Source organism: Acinonyx jubatus, chromosome C1 (genome assembly GCF_027475565.1).
Source record: "Acinonyx jubatus isolate Ajub_Pintada_27869175 chromosome C1, VMU_Ajub_asm_v1.0, whole genome shotgun sequence".
Taxonomy (NCBI): domain Eukaryota; kingdom Metazoa; phylum Chordata; class Mammalia; order Carnivora; family Felidae; genus Acinonyx; species Acinonyx jubatus.
In genome coordinates, this window is record NC_069381.1 from 116,968,560 (window position 1) to 116,992,527 (window position 23,968).

At 39.9% G+C, this 23,968-nt stretch overlaps 1 protein-coding gene across 8 annotated transcripts in view; it reads left to right on the forward strand.

Moving 5' to 3' along the window:
- Positions 1 to 23,016, forward strand: part of CC1H2orf76 (chromosome C1 C2orf76 homolog) — a 69,468-nt gene extending 46,452 nt beyond the window's left edge. For 7 of the 8 annotated variants that reach the window (XM_053214909.1, XM_053214910.1, XM_053214912.1 and 4 more), the window contains 4 exons: positions 531 to 581; positions 5,167 to 5,204; positions 13,530 to 13,611; positions 22,229 to 23,016. In XM_053214909.1, the coding sequence (XP_053070884.1) occupies positions 531 to 581; positions 5,167 to 5,204; positions 13,530 to 13,611; positions 22,229 to 22,305 (248 nt within the window). In that variant the 3' untranslated portion in view covers positions 22,306 to 23,016. The remainder of the gene's footprint in view (positions 1 to 530; positions 582 to 5,166; positions 5,205 to 13,529; positions 13,612 to 22,228) is intronic. The other variant, XM_053214911.1, reaches the window with a different exon arrangement.
- The last annotated feature ends 952 nt before the right edge of the window (positions 23,017 to 23,968 follow it).

Genomic DNA, 23,968 nt, shown 5'->3' on the forward strand with positions numbered 1-23,968 from the left:
TTAATGAAAACTAATACTGGTATTTGAAATACTCCTTTAAAAAGAATATTTAGTTAGTTTTTTTTTGTTTTTTTTTTTTTTTGCATTCTTTGCTGAGTTAGAGTAGTTATATTGTAGGTTGTCTGAATTTTGGGAAGAGTAATAAGACTGTTCTAGATCATTGGTTTCCACTATTGGCCAAAGACCCTGAAGGGGTCATATGCTAAACTAACATCAACTGTATAGAAAATACTACCTCACACATGAATGCTATATATTTCAAATGTGCATAGATGCTGTTGTATTGAATAAAATGCCAGTGCATTTAAGAACGTTGCTGAATTCTTAGTTCAGCTAATAACGGCTCAACATCTCAGTGGTTCCATTATTTTAGGTGACCTTTGGATTTTGGTGGCATGTTAGCTTCATTTTGTGTTCTATTGACCTTTTCAAAGTAGCTTAGTCTGGAGGTCTAGGAGAACAGAGCAAAAGACTATGCGTATACTATGAGTGTCTATTTGAATATAATAAAAATAATATTTCTTTTATAGATATTCCTTTGAGGACCAGCCTGCCACCACCATTCAGAAATTATAAATACGGTAACTAATTTTTCGTATTCTTTAAAAGTGTATATTAATATAGTTTCACATTAGTTTTACGTTGCTAGCAATTTGAATTTGGTTTTTATTTATTTTTTTTAATTTTTTTTTTAACATTTATTTATATTTGAGACAGAGAGAGACAGAGCATGAACAGGGGAGGGTCAGAGAAAGAGGGGGACACAGAATCTGAAGCAGGCTCCAGGCTCTGAGCTGTCAGCACACAGCCCGACGCAGGGTTCGAACCCACGGACTGTGAGATCATGACCTGAACCGAAGTCGGACGCTTAACCTACTGAGCCACCCAGGCCCCTGAATTTGGTTTTTAAAAATTAGTTTACTATCTGTACATAAAAACCAATATGAAAGTTTATTTAGAAATCTAGGAATCCTGGTGTATCATTAAACTGTAATTGTGTATGAAAGTGGCCTATTTATGAGGAATAAATAGCATATTTGGCAAACCATGTCTAAAATGAATTTCTTGGGGCACCTGGGTGGCTTAGTCGGTTAAGCGTCCGGCTTCAGCTCAGGTCGTGATCTCGCGGTTTGTGAGATCGAGCCCCACATTGGGCTGTGTGCTGACAGCTCAGAGCCTGGAGCCTGCTTCGGATTCTGTGTCTCCCTCTCTCTCTGCCCCTCCTCCGCTCATGTTCTCTCTGTCTCTCAAAAATAAATAAACATTAAAAAAAAATTTTAAAAAAAATTAAATGAATTTCTTTGTAAGGTAACCTGAAAAGAAAAGTGATTAAAGGCTGGGAATTAAAAGAAGAGATTAAACATTAATTTAAATGCCAGTAACTTGAACATATCACATAGCAGTTTTGTATGTTGCAGTGTTGTTTAAAAATGTAGTAATGAGGCAGGAAGTTGGGTTTCATTATTTGGTAAAAAGATGGCATGGTTATTAACCTTCAGCAGAATGACACTCATCAAACTTTGAGTCTTGAGACTTCACTTGAAAATTATGACGCACCTAATAAATATTTCTGTTAATTGGTACAGACATTTTTTGAAGTATAAATTTTTTATTACCTTAGATCATTTTTTTTGGGGTGGCTTTTAATTCTGTTCCCATTTGGTAGAGCAACTTATGACCTAAAATACTTTGAAATCACAATCTTCACCGTGTGTATGCATTTTAATATCCAGAGACTAATTGTGAGGTCATAAGGGGTAGTCAAGCAGAAGTTGAAGGCGCTGAGTGGAAAGTACTTTGATTTATTGGGCTTAAAGAATTTACATACTAAATATTGAATAAGAGAAAGGAATAAAAAAGCATGGTTAAGTAAATATGAAGCTTCTCATTTCTGGCTTTCATGGCTTTCAGAGTATAATCACTTGCAATATAACCTTAAACTTGAATCAACCTACAAATGCCGTTTCCTTTTTTGCATGGTGCGTGCGTGCCTCTGTGTGTGTGTGTGTGTGTGTGTGTGTGTGTGTGTGTGTGTGTGCATGTGCATGCATATGCATACATACTCCAACTTGTGTTCCATGTAAGTTATTTTGAAAAATAACTTTTAGATACTGGCATTAGAATGTCTGACTGTTAATCATCATGGTGGTAGATCATGTGCCTTTTATATTTTTCCACCTTTTTAACACTGCTTTGTTCTAGGATTTGTGTACTATTTAGGTGAATTGGCAGAAGAAGTGAATACATTTATCTGTGAAATTAGAAATTAGAGAACTAGGGTTTTGATAGACTTCCAGGGACTTAGTAACTCAGTCTGGGTTTGGCTTTGTAACAATCTGCTGCTTTGTGTTCACTAAGAACAGCCAAACATTACTTTCTCACCTGTCATTGTCCTTCGATATTGCTACATACTCTGTGGGAATAGAATCCATTGGGTGATGGGGAGTGGAAAGGGTGCAGAGTCAGATTTCCACTCTGTTGGTTGCGGTCTTTGTGCCCTTGGGCAAAGGGCTGGCTCACTCGACTTGAGAGTCTGAGATTTCTCATGGGCTCTTCTCCCATTTAATTGTCATCTACATCTATTATTGATTTATCCTGACCAGACTGTGTGTTCTAAAGCACATCGGATGCTGTCTTATTTTTAAATCCTTGTCACCTAGACACTGTGCATGTGTGTAATAAATATTGGTGGCTGTGCAGCATGGAGCTTCTAATACTGTTTGTTTCATGAGGCTGTGTGAGATTAAACAATGTTCGTGTGAACACGTCAAATACCTAACAAGTTTTTTATTTTTATTTTTATGAGGTTATGTTCCTCAAGGAATTTCCATTAAGGGTGCAATACCCATAGATGTTGTTTCTGTTAATAATGCAGATATTTTTGGGGGTGCCTGGGTGGCTCAGTCGTTTAAGCATTCAACTTCAGCTCAGGTCATGATCTCGTGGCTTGTGAGTTCGAGCCCCACGTCGGGCTCTGTGCTGACAGCTCAGAGCTTGGAGCCTGCTTCAGATTCTGTGTCTCCCTCTCTCTTTGTCCCTCCCCTGCTTGGGCTCTGTCTCTGTCTCTCTCTCACAAATAAATAAACATTAAGAAAATTTTAAAAAATAATGCAGGTTTTAAAAATTTTTTAATTTTTAATTTTTAAAAATTTTTTAATGTTTATTTTTGAGATAGAGACAGAGCATGAGTGGGGAAGGGGCAGAGAGTGAGGGAGACATAGAATCTGAAGCAGGCTCCAGGCTCTGAGCTGTCAGCACAGAGCGCGACGCAGGGTTCGAATTCATGGGCCGTAAGATCATGACCTGAGCCAAAGTCAGACGCTCAACCGACTGAGCCACCCAGGCGCCCCAATGCAGGTTTTTTAAAAAAAAGAAGTAAGAACAAGTGAAAAAAGATTGTTTAACAAGAAAGGGACATTATTATTAATATAGTATATTTTGCTAGCTTGTTGTTTCTTATCACATCGTACCCGTTTCTGTTGGAGGGAAAAATCTGTAAATTTCTGTTCACGTTATTTCTTCTTCTGCTAAAAAACATATAGCCCTCTTATTATGGGTTTGCAGAACCCATTAGAACAAAGATATTTGTAATTTAAAGGCTCATTAGCAAAATATATAGAACATAATTAATATTTGGTAAGACCAAACTATAGTTTTGCATATTGATTGTAACAGGCTTTAAGTGGGATTCTTTTTTTTTTTAATTTTAATGTTTATTTACTTTTGAGAGATAGAGAACACACATGTGTGCACATAAGCGGGGGAGGGGCAGAGAGAGGGAGGGAGAAAGAATCCGAAGCAGGCCCCAGGCTCCGAGCTGTAAGCACAGAGCCTGACCTGGGGCTCAAACCCACAAACCATGAGAACATGACCTAAGCCGAAGTCAGATGCTTAACCAACTGAACCCTAAGCAGGATCCTTTTACTTAGAAAACTGTTACTGGCTTTTCTAACTTGTCTCTAATAATAAACCAGTATCTGTCTATAGTGAGAAAAAGAGAAAAGGGAACTTGGAATAATAGGTAATCCAAAAGCCAATTTGTTTATTTTCTTGTGTACCTTATAAGCTTATTTTTAGCAGTTCTGGTATATTTACATTCCTAATACTCATTTTTCACTTAGATTTAGTTTTAGTTCTTAACAATACATAGAGTTTTAGGATTAGGCTGACCTTGTATTAAAAATTGCAATTGATAATTGAAAGCTGACTTTAAAATAATGGGTAACTCTGAGTGCTGGTTCTTAACTGGATAGCTACCCTATTCTTTTGTGTTATTAGAACAGAGTTAAATCAGGGCCTGTTTTTTTAAAGTAGATCCTTTTGTTTTACTATTGGAATTCCTTATGGAATCAAATGGCATGATTGATAGAAATAAATTTTAGTTTAAGCTTAAGAGTTTATCCAGATATAATAATACATGTAATCACAATACACTAATTAAATGGTGAAATAAAACCAAGTGAAGAATTGGAAACTTTGTGACTTTAAGCCTGTTGAATGCTGAGCCTATTTATAATTAAGAGGTCATTGTTACAGAGTCAGAATTTACCCAATGCGGCGAAATTACTTCTTGGAAAAGCACAGTGTGGCCTGACTTCAAGGTAAACAGATTAAAGAGTGAAGGAGGATTGAATAAAGCAGATTAGACGGTGTGAGCCTGTGCATCATTTGAAAACCAGGAGGCAAATACTGGTACTCTTTGGGCATTAGCAGCCTTGGCCAGATTACCAGGGTGATCCTTTGACCTCCTGCCACTTGTATGCATTCTGAGAGCCGGGTAGATTGTTTTGAACTGCTTATGTTAATGTCCTATCATTTTTTTACATTATTTGCTCGTTGTAGCATTCTGCAAGTCCCCCCAGGAACAAGACAGAGTGACATGATCCATCTGGCTTCTGTTCTAAGGGGAAGGTGTGCCAAGATGACTGCAGGTTACGGCATATAGTTGTGTGTGCCAAAGGCCACGGCTTTCAGATATCTTTAAACACAGTGATCTTTAATGGCCTATAGTGGTGCTTTTTCTTCTACCGCACTACATTTTTAAGTGAACTGGTCGTAAGGCAAGGACATAAGTTTCTCAGTTCTGTAGCTGTATCTTTCCATTGCAAATTGTTAAAATGAAGTTTTAAAATAATCTTTGTAAAAATACTTCTTTCTTTCTTTCAGATAAACTAAAGATTGTTCATCAAGCACATAAATCAAAGGTACGTTTCATATGTACGGCATCTGGCACGTAGAAAGTAATCGCTGTCGGCTGTCTCAGTGAATAAGGGAACAAACACATGCACTCCTAAAATATTTTCCATTATAGTAGCATTTTTTTATTTCATAAGTACCCTTCCTACAGCCCTACTTTTCCATTAAGGGAAAAAAAAAAAAAAAACCTCACCAAGTCATATCCCTGTGAGTAGTAGATCTTGTTAAAAAGTGTTAATTTTTAAAAAAGCATACATGGGGGCGGCTGGGTGGTTCATTTGGTTAGGCGCCCGACTTCAGCTCAGGTCATGATCTCACGGTCCGTGAGTTCGAGTCCCGTGTCGGGCTCTGTGCTGACAGCTCAGAGCCTGGAGCCTGTTTTGGATTCTGTGTCTCCCTCTCTCTGACCCTCCCCCGTTCATGCTCTGTCTCTGTCTCAAAAATAAATAAAAGTTAAAAGAAAAATTTATAAAAAAGCATACATGTTATTTTTTTTTTAATATTTATTTATTTATGTAAAGAGCGAGTGCATGAGCCAGCATGAGCAGAGTAGGGGCAGAGAGAGAGGAAGAGAGAGAGAATCCCAAGCGGGGCTCAAACTCATGAACCGTGAGATCACGACCTGAGCCAAAATCAAGAGTCAGATGCTTACCTGAGCCACCCAGGCATCCCAAAGAATACATGTTCTATATCAAGCGAATATTTAAAATAAAATAAACATAAGCATAAAACTTGGTAAAGTAAATTTAGGTTACAAAAAAAAAAAAAAAAGAGGAAACCACTTGTTATCTGGCAGTTCAATATCTTTGATTTTCTTAATTGTGTACCAGAAGAAAAGAGCCAAAAGCAGGTAAAAATAATTTGCTTTTTCTGACGTATCTCTTTCTGTGTGTAAGAGAAGGTCCAGGACTCTGGCTCTTGGGAACATGCCTTCAAGTTGCACACAGGGCATGGCCTGCAGTCTTAATGGTATCTTACCTGCTTGGAGAAAGCTGTTTATTTATCATGTGTTTACATGTCTGTTTTCTTACTTTTTTAGAGTAATGTATTTATAAAGCCACAATCAAAGATTTGCTTCTCATACAGGCTAAAGCGATCTTTTTTCTTGAATGTCAATGACTTTGTATCGACTCCTCATTAAAGCTGTAACCTTAGTCTATTATACAAACTAGTCAAGGATGAGGGACCATAATCTGTTCTTCATATCTCCAATATCTAGCACAATGCCTCATTCATAACAGTGTTTTTATAACAATTTAAAAAATTTTGTTACGTTTATTTATTTTTGAGAGTGAGACAGACAGAGGGTAAACTGGAGAGAGACAGAGAAAGAGGGAGACACAGAATCCAAAGCAGTCTCCAGGCTCTGAGCTGTCAGCCCAGAGCCTGATGAGGGGCTCGAACTCACAGACCACAAGATCATGACCTGAGCCGAAGTCAGATGCTTCACCGACTGAGCCACCCAGGCACATCATTGATTTTTGAATTAAGTATTTATTTTTGAATTCACCTAATTTCATTGTCTTCTCTAGTCATAGATGCCTACCATAAACTCAGCCTTCAAATAAATGTATACCAGACATTACAAAGAAAATGGCATCAGGGTATGGCTATCAATTGTGAATTAGTACCTTCGAAAAACATTTGTTTTTTCTTGTAGCTTAAAATAACACACATTTATTCTCTTCTAGTTTTGGAGGCCAGAAGTCCAAAATTAGTTTCACTGGGCTAAAATCAAGGTGCTGGTGGGACTAGTTCTTTCCAGTAATTTTACTTTTTTATACCACGGATTATATGTACCAATTTGACGTTACCCCTTGTCAGATGCTTTAAAATTCAGTGCCACGTGTGTCCGGGCTGCGGTGTGGAATCTGCACTTTGTGTGAGTGCTAGAATGTCCCTCCACTATGGCCGCCGACTTCATTCTTTTTCTGGCACAGGAGGGTTTACAACCTTGTCTCTAAAATGTGGAGAATAGGAAGTTTGGGCTTGTTGTAGAGGGAGAAAAATATATACGTATACATATATGTGCGTATGCGTGTGTGTGTGTATACATACATATGTACATGTATACATACATATGTGTGTATACATACATATGTGCATGTATACATACATATGTATACATACATACACACACACACACACATATATATAATAAAGTTATAAGGAAACAATATGCTCTTTGAAAAGGTTGTGAAATAGAGTGATGTCATTCTCCATTCAGTGTTGCATTTTTACATTGTTGGACTTGTCCATATGATCGTACGATTAGGTACAAAGACCTGATTCATAATATTCAAATACTCAATATCATGACATTTAAAAAAAAAATCAGGAAATTTTCCTCTTGTAGTTGGAAATCTATTAGAATTATTTCTTATGTTAAGAATGGTTTTTAAATTTATTTATTTTGAGAGAGAGAGAGTGGAGCAGGGGCAGAGAGAGAGAGGGAGAGAGAGAATCCTGGGCAGGCTCCATGCTGCCAGTGCAGAACCCACCATGGGACTTGAACTCATGAACTGTGAGATCATGACCTGAGCCGAAACCAAGAGTCTGATGCTTAACCAACTGAGCCACCCAGGAGCCCGTTTCTTATATTTAAAACACATGTTCCAACCTGGCATGTTAGAGTTATACAATTAGAGCTTATCTTTCCAGTTGAACAATGTCTTTATTTAAAGAAATAAAGTTGCGTTAGAATGTTTCTGGAATCTGGCTTTATAAATTTTCATCTAAGCCATAACCATTCTAGTTAAGTACAGACTATACACCCCAGGGATGGTTCTTCCACGTTTACTCTTCAGCTTTTTATAAGGAAAAGGGTTAATATATTTTTACAGATACAGATTTAAAACTTAAGAAAAACTTTACCCCAAAGCCCTCATTTGTGCTTTATCCAGCTTCCAGTCATTTTTCTCATTTCCCCATCTGCATTCTGTTTTCCGTTTTCTGTTCCTCGTCTGTGGGGCTTGTAAAGCAACCCTGGACCAGCGACCAGCCCATCAGTTTTCCAACAACCCAGCAACCCAGCTGTAGTTTTAGTCTCCTTCCTCAGCCAGAGGAAGAGACTTCCAACTGTCTTAATGACCTTGATCACAAAGGCATTTCCCCCATTTCCTCAATTTTCTACTTTTAGAGACTTCTTAATTACCAGGTATCTACAGAAATTTCTTCCCACTATTACAATGAAACCATCTGGATACCTTCCTGTGAGAGCCTCCTGTTTGGAGGAGCCTACTGTTTGGAGCTCACAAGCTCAGTTTTTTTTTTTTTGTTTTTCCCAATGTTTATTTATTTTTGAGAGAGAGAGAGAGACAGAGCATGAGCAGGGGAGGGGCAGAGAGAGAGACGGCGGGGGGGGGGGGGGAGACACAGAATCCGAAGCAGGCTCCAGACTCTGAGCTGTCAGCACAGAGCCCAACACAGGGCTTGAACCCATGAACTGCGAGATCATGATCTGAGCTGAAGTCAGATGCTCAACCGACTGAGCCACCCAGGTGCCCCCTGAGCTCAGTTTTTGTTGAATGAATGAGTCAATCAATAGTACAGTGTAAATAATTACCGTAATATGATTTATGGTTATCAAGAAAATGTACCTGTGTGTGCATTATGGGGCTGTTTGTAAAGTCAGAATAATTCCTATTAAAGAGTTTTAAAATGAAAACTCTAGGGGTGCCTGGGTGGCTCAGTCGGTTGGGCGTCCATCTTCGGCTCAGGTTATGATCTCGAGGTTCTTGGGTTTGGGCCCCACATCGGGCTCCGTGCTGACAGCTCAGAGCCTGGAGTCTGCTTTGGATTCTGTGTCTCCCTCTCTCTCTGTCCCTCCCCTACTTGTGCTCAAATAAATTAAAAATAAATAAACATAAAAAATTTTTTTTAAATAAAAACTCTAATTTCTCCTATTTTGTGAGTTTGGGAACCAGGTAACTACTCTTGTTAAAAGTTTATGAGAGGAAGAAGTCATACCCTGCAAGACATTTTTTAAGAAATGTGCGAGATCTTTAAGAAGAAAACTTCAAAATGCTAGTGAGGGTTATTCAGTTGTCCAGGTCCGTTGAACTGAACTCCCCTTAAGATCTTTGCATTTTATTCATGTGAAATTCTACCTCAATTTAACAACAACAAAAAATAGACACCCCGAAAGGATCCAACATAAGACTTAAAGGGAAATGCTTAGGGTATTTGGATAGGAAGGTGCACCAGCTTGAAGATGTCTGTTTTCTCTTAGTTAACTTATGAATTTAATGTCACCCCAATAAAATACAGCAGCAGTTGTGTATATGTATGAATTAAAGAAGCTGATTATAATACTAATATGCAAAAAGTAAGAACAGTCAGGAAAAAGAAGAGAAAGGAGAGTGGCCAGCCCTGACATGTATTGGCCGTATGATTAAACTAAAGTAAATAAAACAGCGTAGTACATGAACTGTTAGGTGAATGGCACAGAATTAAAAGTACAGAAAGAGACCCAAATATATATGGGCATTTAGTGTATAGGAAATCCAAAGCTGTAGAGAAAATATGGAGGATTCTGTAAGTGTTACTGGGACAACTGGGGAGACGTCCAGAAAACAGCTAAATTGAATCCGTATTCTTTTCTTCATGCCAAAATAAATATCCATCGGGTTAATGACTTAAGTGTGACAGTAGAGCCCACAGGTAAGAATGTAGATGAAACAGATTGAACATGGGTAGATCATTTGTTCACGCCGGGTGATGGGTACGTGGAGGGTTCAGTATGCTGCTCGGTACACAGTGTGTGTTGGAGATTCTCCATAATTAAAAGCTTAGAAGAAATGAAATTGATGAACATGTTTGAAGAAAACGTGAAATTTTAGAAGGAATTTTGGAATTCAGGCCGTTCTAAGTAAGATGTAGAAAACCCAGAAACTGTAAGAAAAATTGCTAAGTTTACTTCATGTATTTATTCAACAGGCATTCAGCACTTTTACTAGAAAAAAAAACATTGTAAGAAAAAAATCAAGGAAGGAATGAACACTGGGGCAAAATTTTCTTTTTTTTAACTTTATTTTTGATTTTTTAAAATTTACATCCAAATTAGTTAGTATATAGTGAAGCAATGATTTCAGTAGATTCCTTAATGCCCCTTACCCATTTAGCCCATCCCCCCCTCAACCCCTCCAGCAACCCTCAGTTTGTTCTCCATATTTATGAGTCTCTTTTGTTTGGAGCAAAATTTTCTAAGTTATATTACAGACAAGGCCTAATTTTCTTTGTGTGTGTGTGTGTGTGTGTATTACAATTCTATTTAAAAAATTATCTTTTGAGGGGCATCTGGCTGGCTCAGAATAGCATGTAACTCTTGATCTCGGGGTTATGAGTTCAAGTCCCATGTTGGGTATAGAGATTACTTAAAAATAAAGTCTTTTTAAAAAAATTATCCTCTGAGCCCATTAAAAAACAAAATATTTATGGCTTTACTCAAAATAAATACAAATTAAGACTGCACATAATCTTCATCTGTTAGGTTGCCAAAGATCAGACAGTGTTGATAATACGCCGTGTCAGGGGGGCTGTGAGAAACAGGTACTCTCAGCAATTGGTAGCGTTCCTGTAAAGTGGTACCACTTCTGTGAAGCATAATTTAGCAATATCTGCCAGAAAAAAATTGTGTGTATTCTCTGACCCAACGGTTCCACTTCTAGGAATTTATCTTACATATAAAACTTGTGCAAAATCTATCTTCGCCATAAAACTTGTATGTGTGCAAAATGACACACGTATGAGAGGTTATTTGTTGCAGGGTTCTTTACGGTGGCAAGAGATGGAAACAATCTAATGGCCATCCATCAGTGAGGACAGAGTGTGTGTATGTGTGTTTGTGTCTCTTCAGTGGAATACCCTGCAGCCTTGCTAAATTATGAGGCATCTCATATAGCGATTTGGAATGATTTTAAGCTATGTTTTAAGAGAAAAAGCAAAGTGTTAGAATATAGCGTACAATATGCTGTTATTTGTTTGAAAAATTTTACATGCACATTTCTGCCTGCATGAACATATACAGAGACAGTGTCTGGAAGGATACACCAGAATTAGTAGAAGTTATTTGTAGGAGAACTGGGCACCTGATAGACAGGGATTGGAAGGAGACGTACTTTATACTCCATCCATATGCACTTGGAGAATTTTGTATTATGAGTTTGTTACCCATTCTAAAATGATTTGTTTTAAATAACATTCCCCCGCCCCCCGCCCAGCCGCCGCCCGTTTAATCTCTGTGCTCTGGAGATCAAGCCCTGTGCTCTCTAGTAGGTGAAGTTGTGAACTGTGGAGCATGGCTTCTGGGCCTTCTATTTTGGCTGCTGGAGTGGCCTTTCTGTTGACTCTCCCTCTTAACCATATTCTAGAAATAGACTATGTTGCTAAGCAGCTGCATTCTGGTTGACAAGTGGACTGTGTGTTCATCTCTGTGTGCTTTTGGGGGGCAGATATCAACTCAAAGTCTTCTCCTATAGTTATAATATTTAACTGGATTTGTAAAAAAAAAAAAAAATCATTGGAGGACAGATTCATCCACTACCACCTGAAACCTCATCGTGAAAGGTTACAGTCAATATCACATGGGATCAAGTTAATATGACATGGGATCATGTGTTTACTCGATAGGGCAAGGTTTTTAGATACATGGAGGTAAGCTTGTTTTTCCCTGAAGTCAAGCTGGCCAGAGCTCAGGCTTCAGTTCCATGTACTCTGGGTCTGTTTCGTAACCTCTCTGTTTCTTGAAATACTGTGAGGATGAGATGATGATGATGGTGATGGTAGTGGCGGTGATGATCGTGGTGGTGGCGGCGGCGGCGATGATGATGGTGGTGATGATGATGATAATGGTGGTGGTGATGATCATGGTGGTGGTTGTGATGTGATGATGATGGTGGTGGTGGCAGTGGTGGTGGTGATGATGATGATAATGGTGGTGGTGGTGATGATGGTGATGGTAGTGATTATGATGGTGGTAGTTGTGGCGATGATGGTGGTGGCAATGATGATAATGATGGTGATGGTGGTGATGATGATGGTGGTGGTGATGGTGGTGGTGATGATGGTGGTGGTGGTGATGGTGGTGGTGGTAGTGATGATGATGGTGGTAGTGGTTGTGGCGATGATGATGATGGTGGTGGTGATGGTGATGATGGTGGTGGTGATGATCATGATGATGATGGTGGTGGTGATAATGATAATGATGGTGGTGGTGATGGTGGTGGTGGTGATGGTGGTGCTGCTGCTGCTGATGATGGTGGCAGTGGTTATGGCAATGATGGTGGTGGTGGTGGTGATGATGGTGGTGGTGATGATGGTGGTGGTGGTGATGATGGTGATGATGATGGTGGTAGTGATGATGGTGGTAGTGGTTGTGGCGATGATGATGATGATGGTGGTGGTGATAATGATGGTGGTGGTGGTGGTGATGATGATGATGGTGGTAGTGGTTGTGGCAATGATGATGGTGGTGGTGATGATGGTGGTGGTGGTGATGATGATGATGGTGGTGGTAGTCGTCGTGGCGATGATGGTGGTGGTGGTGGTGATGATGATGGTGGTAGTGGTTGTGGCAATGATGATGGTGGTGGTGATGATGGTGGTGGTGGTGATGATGATGATGGTGGTGGTAGTCGTCGTGGCGATGATGATGGTGGTGGTGATGATGGTGATGATGATGATGGTGGTGGTGATGGTGGTGGTTGTGGCGATGATGATGATGATAATGGTAGTGGTGGTGGTGATGATGGTGATAGTGGTCTCCTGGAATACTGTGAGGATGAGATGATGATGATGATGATGATGATAATGGTGGTGGTGGTGGTAATGATGGTGATGGTGGTCTCCTGGAATACTGTGAGGATGAGATGATGATGATGATGATGACGATGATGACAACAGCAACAACAGAATAGCAGCAGCTAACGTGGAGAGTCCTTGCTCTGTGACGGATAACCTATTGACGGTTTCATCTCATTTCATCTTCACCACAGGGCAAAAGAGAAGATTCCTTCCTCTCCCCTTTTCTACAAAGGAGGAAACTAAGTCTTGGAGAGGCTGTGTAGTTTGTTGAGAACACACAGCGGGGCATTGGTGGAAACCAAATTTTAATCTGGACCTGGTGCCAAAGCCCTGTGCTCCCCAGCCCTTGCGGAGCGAGCACACATAATGGGTGTTCACATGTGTGTGCTTCTGCCCTGTCGGTGGTGGGAACAGCATGTGACTCCGGTTATTGCCGTGACCCAGGGTAACAATCCTGTGTCTTCAAGAAGTCTTACCAAACACAAAGCACCTATAAGTACTGGTAAGATACAGGTTTTCTTTCTTTCCAGACAAATGAGCTTGTGTTGAGTTTGGAAGATGATGACAGACTCATGCTGAAGGAAGACAGCACGCTGCGAGCCGCTGGAATCGGTGAGCGAGAGGGGCCCTGCGGTGCTGGAGGGGCGCTCGCTCCCCCAGCCTCTCTGCTGACGCCCGACTGATGTTTGGATAACTCACCGCAAAGTAAATGCTACCCTGGGTGCTCTTTACACTCCCCGATAATTATTCAGAGGAGGAGGACGAGAATGATGTACATTCAGATCATTTGACTGAGGGCAGGAGATATCTGCTCTCCAAATGTGCAGAATGCAAATAGTTCTTTTCAGCAGGTATGCTCAGAATTCTGCTGAGAGTTATTTTAAGTGATTGACAGGTTATTACTCACTTAATAACCTACTTACTCTTATCAGCATCATTTGAACTGACGGTTTGAGAGAAACGGACCTGGTAGAAGTAACGTGGAATAATGAAGTAAGATGTTGTTTGTATAACGTGCAGTGCAGTTTCTAATAGTCTTCTGGATCACTCAGGGCCACCAAGCCGTGGAATTTCAAGCAGGAGCCTAGTGTGTGCGGTTGAAAAGGGGCCCCACCTAGCTCTTCAACCTGCGTGTGGTTCTGTTTTAAAGAAATACCATGTGACATGTTTTGTGACCATTAGATGTCACTCTAATTCTGTGTATGTACACCTAAAGATCATCTGGCAATAGCAGTGAAGATTTTCAGAGGTGTGAGCAGTTAAAGGCACTATGCCTCTGACGTACCTCTGCGGTCAGTGACTCTAATGAAACAGCACAGATCACACTTCCTTCATAATTATTTACATGTACTGGTTAAGGGGTACTCTAAGTGAGGTCCCTGTTAGGAAGCTTTCCATCTTTTTGGCAGGTGAGTCATTTTAGTGACATATGTGACATAGTGACATATGTCAGGAATTCAGTTTCGAAGGATCCGTGTGGCTAAGGTAAGTTCCTGACATGTCTTCTAATTTAAGTAGGATTTTGAATAACACGTTACAAAATCTTAGACTGACTTTCCCTGTTTGTTTCCACTATTAGCTGGATTTAGTGTCTTTTCATATTATAAATAGGTAAGATTGCTATTGTTTGAAAACACAGTTTTTATTTTGGCATTTATTTCTTCAAATGCTATTATATTATTACAGCAAGTGGCACCTGTGTTATTGACGCATACAGCACCTAGAAGTTAGCCCCGCTTGTTACTAACGCATAAAGCTGTAATTATTATAACAGATTGCTGTGGTATTAATGTACGGATTGAAAGCTCCATGGAAAAGATCAGAAGCAAACTAAAAAAGAAGTCAGAGTTTGCAATATGATACAGTTTTGACATCTCAAATGAGTGGGGAAAGAGTGAATTAGCTAGAAAATGATGTCAGGCCCATTGCCAAAGCATTCAGGAAAATAAAATTTAAATCCTTATCTCAATCTTTATTCCAAAATAAGTTGTGGATTGATTAAATGTCACAATGTAAAAAAAAAAAATTTTTTTTAATTTTTTTAACGTTTATTTATTTTTGAGACAGAGAGAGACAGAGCATGAACGGGGGAGGGTCAGAGAGAGGGAGACACAGAATCTGAAACAGGCTCCGGGCTCTGAGCTGTCAGCACAGAGCCCAACGCGGGGCTCAAACTCACAGACTGTGAGATCATGACCTGAGCCGAAGTCGGCCGCTTAACCGACTGAGCCACCCAGGCGCCCCCAAAAAATTTTTTTTTAAATAAAATGTAGCTTAGTAATTTCATAATCATGGGGAGAAGAGCTCTCCAAGCATGACTTTGAAGGCAGAGCCATAAATCGGGGCGAAATGATATATTTGACCACGTAAAAACTAAAAATTGTAAACAGAGTTAAAGCAGAAGCACCAAGCTATGAAAAAATACTTTGTATATGACAAAAAAGTTATTAGCCTGAATTGATAAAAGCTCTTATAATTAGCTTGAAAAAGATAAGAAATCCTACTGGTGGAAGAAATAGCTAACATATGAAAAATAGTTCAGCCTTATTAGTCCTGAGAGAGAGAGATACATGATGATAGATGCTATTTTATGTAGTAATAGTAATCTAGTGGTTAAGAATTAGAGACTGGAGCCAGCGCGCTTGGGTTTACAACCTCATTCTGCCACTTACTGGCTGGGTGACCTTGGACAAGTACCAATTTGTTATTTATTATTTCTTTTAAACATTAAAAAACATTTTTAAAAAATATTTATTTTTGAGAAATAGAGCACGAGCAGGGGAGGGGCAGAGAGAGAGGGAGACACAGAATCCGAAGCTGGCTCCAGACTCCAAGCTGTCAGCACACAGCCTGACATGGGGCTCGAACCCATGAACCGTGAAATCATGACCCGAGCCAAAGTCGGCCGCTTAACCAACTGAGCTGCCCAGGCGCCCTGACAGGTAGTGGTTTCAAGACTAGCAGACATGAAGAAAAGTGGTAGTATCCAAGAGAATGTTGGGAAGTGGATACTCTTTTGTACTACTCTTGGGAATGTATATTACCTCTAACTTCCTGTAGGTCAGTTTGGCCAATGAGACTTTCTTGCTCCTTAACTTTGTCTTGTATCTGTTACCAGGCCAACAGGAGTACGCTTCCTCAAACTCTGTGACTCCCCGGAGGTTGAGATGTGCCTTCAGAGGGGTGGCAGGGGTTCTCTCACCTTCCCTGTTTGTGAAATCACTGGTGTAGAGCTTTCTTTATTGAATGGAAATAGAATATATTGTGTGATACCATTACTGTTTAAAATATATGTTTACACATCTGTATGTGTATATGGAGAAAAGATCATGTAACAAAATTTTAGAAATGGTTCTTCGGGTGGCGGCACTTTAAACAATTGATTTTTTTTTCCTCTCCATATTGTCTAATTGTTCTTGTAGTGGAAAATTTTTATACAGTTCACATATACTTAATTTGGAAATTAAGGAACCAATTTTAAAGAATAGACTCCTGAAAATTGGTTTGAGTGAGGGCTCTGCATTTCACTTATTTTGTGACCTTTGGGAAGCCATTTAGTGTTTTTGAATGTTCTGATCTCTATAACACAAAACAGAACCAATTAGACCTGTGTCAGACTGTTGTCTTAAGAGTTGAATGAAAAAAATCTATGAAGGCATCTGGAACGATGTCCGTAGACACCCTCAGAAATACTTGTTTGGAAACCATTTTGGAGAAGGCAGTTGGCAAATGTGAGTTGTTGGTTTAATTGTCATTAATCTCAGACTCCTGTATGGGCACCTGGGTGGCTCAGTCGGTTATGTGTCCGACTTCGGCTCATATCATGATCTCACAGTTTGTGAGTTCGAGCCCCACGTCAGGCTCTGTGCTGACAGCTCGGAACCTGGAGCCTGCTTTGGATTCTGTGTGTCCCTTTCTCTCTGCCCCTCCCCTGCACAAGCTCGCTCGCACGCGCGCACGCCCTCTCTCTCTCTCTCTCTCTCTCTCTCTCTGTCTCTCTCAAAAAGTGAATAAATAAACATTAAGAAAAATTAAAAGCTTTCAGACTCATGTAATGAACCACCTGTGAAGGTAAGCATCAAATCCACCTTTTTGTCATTCCTGTTTTAAAGCCATGGGTCTTTGGCGAGAATCAGATCCTTTCCACGAGTCCCAGGGTGGTACAAGAACCTTGCAAGCCCCTAGCCCTGCTCAGGGGTGACGCTAGGCCCAGCCTGAGTGGCTCTCCTGTCCCACAACGTCCCTCCGTGTTGCCTGGGGCCATGTAGCTGTACCCTGGAGAAGCTTCATTTAACACCTAGAGGAGGAGGCGATGGGCCCTGGAGACCAACCAAAAATTCTAAGTGGGAGTAGAGTTGTAAAGACGACCCTTGAAGTGTGCGACTTTTCTAGGGAATTGCCGCTCCCTCAGTGCTGTGTCTGGTTAGGTTTTTAAGAGGTTTAAGGGAAAAATTCGAAGTCGTCCCTCTCCCTTTGTACCACTTGATCTTGCTGTAGAGCTGTCACTCTGCCATCACAGCCAGTTGCCATGGGAATAATGCCAATGTAACAAATTTATCATTAGGACTTTTCTGCAGAATTCATGAAAGGGAAAGAAGGACTGTGTGTGTGGAGGGGAAATTAGGGGAACAAACTTGTTTGAAGATCTCTTTTCTCACGGAGAAATTCTCCAGTTCCTGCTCCGACCTTTTATCTGCATTGCAGATCCCAATTGTATATTCTGCGCCTGATGTCAGGGCAAATTTTCGCTTGCGGACTCAGAGCTAAAAGACAGAAGTAAAAAGATTTGCTTTTTGGAAGGAAGAAGAAAGCTTGGCTCAGAACTGTTATTTGTAATCGAAAGATTTTTACCTTGTTATTAATGATTGTGGTTTTGTGCACTGATTCCCCTAAGTGGTAGATTTGCATGTAAGTATTTTGGGGGTATCTCTTTCCTTTTGCAACACTCTGCCACTATTATCTTTTGAGTCTTCTTTCTTTAGGAAAGAAATGGTGGCAGGGTAACTCTTTCCAACCAGTTGTGTTTTGCTGGAAATATTTTAAGAAGATACAGTGGGCCAAACCAGAAGTGCTGATCTGAGGGAAGAGCTTGCGTAAAACCAGATCCTGTGATCCTTCCAAAGCTCCCTTGTGGTCTGTTTTCCTCCTGCGTGTCACCTCTTGGTGTCTGCCCACGACCAGATCCCTGACTCTGTGCCCAGCACCTTCTGATGACCTCACACGTACAGCTGATATTGTGGGATTCTTTGGCTTCCATTCCTTTATCGGGCCCGTGTTTGATTTGTGTTTCCTGAAGGTTTGGGTCCCTTTCCCATTCTCTTCTGGGTAGTAATATCTTCGGGCCGACATGCTCTCCTCCCTTGACAGCGCGGGAAGGGGGCTGTTCTGTACTTTAAACATCAACACAGTGATAGTCTGGTACTCAGGGAAGTAGGTGCTAGACCCAGGAAATTGGGCTTCCAGAGCAAGAGGTCTGGACTGTTTCCTTTCTACCTTCCCCTCACCGTTGTGGACATCACAGGCCTGTGTCCAGTCTGTCAAAGGTCAGATTTCTTTTACTATTCGTTTTCTTCAAACTGTAGCTTGAAACCCTCTCTGCCTGCTGATCTCAGGAACACCAGACGCTTGAAGCAAACATAAAATAAAAACCACTGTGTTTGGGAACTTTCTGCCGGATCCCTTTGGTGCAAAGTTAGAAATATAACTCAGCTGTGAGCACAGTTTTGAATGATTTGTACATTGGGATTTTGTGAACCTTGCAAGGGTTAAGATGTATTCCTGGACCAGGAGAGAGGGCAGAACTTTGTCCTTTTGGTCTCAAATTGCCGCAGAAACCAAACCTCGCTCTTCCCGTATTTTGTGTGTGTGTGTGTGTGTGTGTGTGTGTGTGTGTGTGTACGTGTGCCCATAATCGGCAATTATTATCACATTACAGACTGCCTTGATCATTATCTGTCCCACAGAGCCAGCGCACAGGTCTCTGTCTCTCTTCTCAGACAACAGTTACTGTGCCTTATGCTACATTGGTGCTGATTAGTACAGGCCAGGGAGTTTGAAACTGCAATAAATCCTTGTCGATGGGTGAGTTTTTTGAAATAAGCTAGTTAAGGAGTTTAAGCAGATTGCCTTGAATTTTCCTTGAGATTTCACATTTAAAATTGGTTTTTCTTACATCCTTTTATATAAATGCATTATTATTTTCTTTTTAAAGGTGAATGTATATGGTGTCTGACCTGTTTGGACACATGGTATACAATTATTCATTTCATTTTCAAAGTTTGAATGTCCTGGCTTATGTTCATTTCAGCAAACTTGAAAGTCTGCATTAAATTGGTGCGTGGTATTTGAAGGATTCTTACTTGATATCATTTGATAGTAAGACAAAGGATGAACAAAGATGAACTGGCAATGTATTTATTGGGTTTTAGATTTTACATTCATTTCAGATCCACTTGCCAAGGCGCTCTGCACCCGAGTGCCCTGTCGCCTACAGCACATTTAATTTAAAATCAGGTGCCCTGGGGGACTGGCACACAGTAGCCTTCCCGAGGGTTCTTCTAGAGCCATTTTAAATAGAATTGGAGGAGCAAGAATTTAAGGGATGATGGTGCGAAAGGGTGATTATGGAGAGGTCTTGAAAATCTTTTGTAATTTGTTTTCATTTTAAATTCACAAGTAAATTTGCATCCTTAGTACAGGAAATCATTGTCTCAAACATTTTCAACAGAATTTTATTGATTTTAAAAAACATTCCATTTTGTTTGAGGACCACATTACTAAAGTTTACAATACACCTTAAGTCTTACTTTTTTTTTTTTTTCAACGTTTATTTTATTTTGGGACAGAGAGAGACAGAGCATGAACGGGGAGGGGCAGAGAGAGAGGGAGACACAGAATCGGAAACAGGCTCCAGGCTCCGAGCCATCAGCCCAGAGCCCGACGCGGGGCTCGAACTCACGGACCGCGAGATCGTGACCTGGCTGAAGTCAGACGCTTAACCGACTGCGCCACCCCGGCGCCCCAAGTCTTACTTTTTAATGTTCCGAGTAACCTGCTTTGAATTTGTGTCTTGTTTTCCAGTTTTTTAAGGGTGTCAGTTTTACCAGCCCGAAGTTTTTGAGTGTAATCCATTTGTCAGTCTTGTTTTGTTTTGTTTTGTTTTTTGAGGAAAAGTATTCATCTGGAAATAAAATCTTGATCTTAGGAGGATCTCATTTTGAGCCTGTATTATGGGAGAAGGTGTAAATACTTTAGATAAATAATGAGTTGATCTGTAAGTTAATTAAACCCGAGCAAACCTGCATGTCAAAACAAAAATGCTTCGTCAGTGTTTTCTTTGCATCCGCTTATTCTGAACCTGTTACTGCGGTACTGAGGAACCATACGATGCATCCCTTTCTCAAAAGGGGTACAGATAAATGTCAGCTGCAGTAAGTGAAAACCGTAATTACAGTTAGTGTGTATTGAGCAAAGTGCTGTGTGGGCAAAGCACTGTGTAAAGTTCTGTATGTAAATAACACATCCTAGATAACACTTTGCATTGTGATTATTAAGAACAGGGTGCCTTTTGCCCATTCTCCATTTGAAGAACGATTAGCATCGCTTGTAAATGATATAGGTCTACCTTTGGGCTTGCTTCACTTCAAAAAAGGAAACCCCGGGAGCTTTTTGTAGAAAGGACAGACCCCAAAACATCTTCTCTTTGAATACTGAATTTTCTGAAGCCCCCTTGTCAACAGTTTACTGATTCCAAGTGCGGGGCCTCTTAGCCATTCTTTTAAAGGCTGTTTTCTTGTAAAATGTAGCTATACGTGAGCTTCTGGTTTGCCTGGGCTGCATTTGTTTACAGCCCCTCCTCACCGATTCTCCGTTTCTCTCTGCCCACCTCCTCCCCACCCCCAGGCTCATTGTGCCGAGATTGTAATCTGATTTTCATCAAGATTCATCTTCACTTAATCTTGAAGATGCAGTGAGGCTGGAATGAGGATCTGAGACTATGGGTGTCTTTATTTTCTTCTTTCCACATTTCTGTGTTTTCTGTAATGAGCACAGGCAACCCATGATTGAGAAACAATAAATTTGATATTCTTAAGACCAGCATTTTTTTTTTTTTTAACTGAAGTGCTGTGCCAAGCTCCTTAATTTCATTCTTTTGTGGTAAATTCTAGCGATGATATGAGTTTGGTAAACTAAGAGACCCGGGGGTGGTAATCCTTGGCATCTTTCCCTATTATCCTATTTATTTGGCTTGAAGAGTTTTACTTGTCTGTTTTTAGAGGATATGTTAATTGAGTGATCAGTATTCATTACAAATAATCTTGTCTGTTTTCTTGTCGAGATTCTGAAGACCCTTTTGCTCTTTCTGTAAAAGCTAAGCAGACTGTATTAACTTCTGGTTTAATTTAAAAAACGAATGTGGAACTTGTTGGCGCACACCTTAAAGAATTGCATGTTTAATAATTGGAAGGCTTTCCATCAGATTTGTCTCCAGTCTGAATTAATAATGTTGCTGACTTATTGTTTTAGAAGACGGAGTCCTTGACCTGCTGGGTTGAAAGAATGTGACTGCTTTGCCCCTCTGTGGGTCCTTTAGCTGTGCTATATCCCCTGTGAATAATTAGAGGTGTTTGAAGGTATTGCGGTAGAAGCCAATTTGTGTCTTTCACTTTGCATATTGTTGAAGCCTCATGAATTAGTCATAAGCAGGCAAAAAATTAACTTCTTCAGACACATATTTTGATGGGTCATGAGGGAGAATGTAAAGTGATCTGTAAAGTATTCTACTGATCCTCTAAGTATTAAATTATTATACCTACAGGCTAATTTCAGAGAGACAAAAAAAGAGCATTCTTCCTCCGCCTTCAGTAACGGAGCAGCAAATTTGGGGAAAAAAAAATAAACGTTAATTTTCTAGGACTGTTAAGAGGTCTATAACATGAGCAATTTTATGGTTTCCTGGACACCAGAGTCTTGTACGAATTCTTGTTTTTAATTGTTTTCTTGGGTATTTTTCTTTTTAATTTTAAATTATTCGAGTTCAGAATTCTTAACAACAACAACCGATACTTCTTGTTGATTTGATGAAATGTGAAACCAAACAAGTAGCTCATTTTTCTCACTTTCGGCGTCTGAAACACTGAATCAGAGTAATATGGATTTCAATACTTGCTTAAAAATCTAGTTTTACATTAACATTTTTTTTCCATTGTCTTTTTTTTTTTTTTTCCAGCTCATGAAACTGAAATTGCATTCTTCTGTGAAGAAGATTATAAGAACTACAAAGCTAATCCCATTTCATCCTGGTGAAAACCCATTGGGGGCTCCCTTTTTGCATACCTGTCTTAAGCTCTTTATCCCACTAGTGAGTTTTTTTTTTGAAATTGATAAATAAACCTAAAAAATTAATCGTAGGCTCTGCGATTTTTGCTGAAGTCTGTGGTGTTTTCTGTCCCTGCAGGTCTGTACTTTTTCTTTTTTTCTTGTTGTAAAATAATGTATTTATTTATGAGAAAAAAAACATACGATTTTTTTTTTTTTAAGTGAAAGAAATGGTTATCCAAAAATCATCATGGACGATTGGTTCTCTAGTCATAACTTATTTTTCTGAAATTAGGGGTTATTTGGGTGGCTTGCATGTTGGGTTCCTTAAAAAGATTGGAAGATGGGGCGCCTGGGTGGCTCAGTCGGTTAAGCGTCCAACTTGAGATTCTCTCCCTGCCTCTCTCTCTCTCTCTCTCTGCATCTCCCCTACACGTGCTCTCTTGCATGTGTCCACCCTCTCTGTCTCTCAAATAATAAATTTCAAAAATAATTTTTTTAATAAAAAAAGAATATAAGACTAAGGTCATTCTGTTCATTTTGTGTTCTTCCCATGGTTTCCATTAGAGCCATTGTGGACCGTTACCATCTTTGGTTAGCAGAGATTATGAGTCTCTCATGACCACCAGTGGCATCTTTTTGGCCACAGTGAGAGGTTTTCTGATGTAAGAGTGTTTCTTTTCTTTTCATATTTCAGCCCACACAAATAACACGACTGATTTCCCACCCCCCGAGCTGTGTTTCCTTACTTCAGGAGCAAACTATAATAGAACCAAACTCATTTCTTTGGAGAGAAAAGGTAGCAGGATTTTTGCACTTCTGGAAGAAAATTGTTCACTGAGAACAAGTCTAAGTCATGGAAGGTACATTTTTTTCAAAATAATATAATACTCTGGGTTCCCTATAATGGCTACTACCAGTTCCTAAAGAGTCCTGATTTCAAAGGGGCCTCTCGGACAGCATGTGGATCTAATGAGAACTCCTACGAAGTTAGTTGGCCCTAGAATTATTCCAAGAACCCTCAAAATTGCTAGTAGGACAAATTGGTTACATTGTGGTAGAGGCCAACTTAAAAAAAAAAAAAACCAGCTTTGAAAGTCTGATTAACATAATCAAAATATGGTTTTTTGGGGCTTGTTGAAAGATTTAGTATGGTAGAGCCTTATTTAAAAGAGAAAGTTTATTCATGGTTTCATTCATTAAAAAAGGGCTGAATGGACCAATGACCCAGGCTCCCGAGGAGTGAATAAACACTGAAATAAGACACAGTTTTTGCCTCAGCAAGTGGGGAAAGATATTTAAGCAAGTAATTTTAATATAGTAACAGTGGAAGCTGCCATGGGAACAATGGATGACGGGATAGTTAATTCTGTATTCTGTGCAGGCTTAGTTTTTATTTTTATTTGTTTTTTTTTTTAAAGTTTATTTTGAGAGAGAAGAGAGCTGGGGAGGGTAGAGAGAGAATCCCAAGCAAGCTCCATGCTGTGAATATGGAGCCCGAAATAGGGCTCTGTCCCACAAACTGCAATCATGACCTGAGCCAAAAGTAAGAGTTGAACACTTAACCAACTGAGCCACCCAGGTGCCCTTGGTTAATTTTTATTAAAACATTTTTTTTTTAATGTTTGTTTATTTTTGAGACAGAGACAGA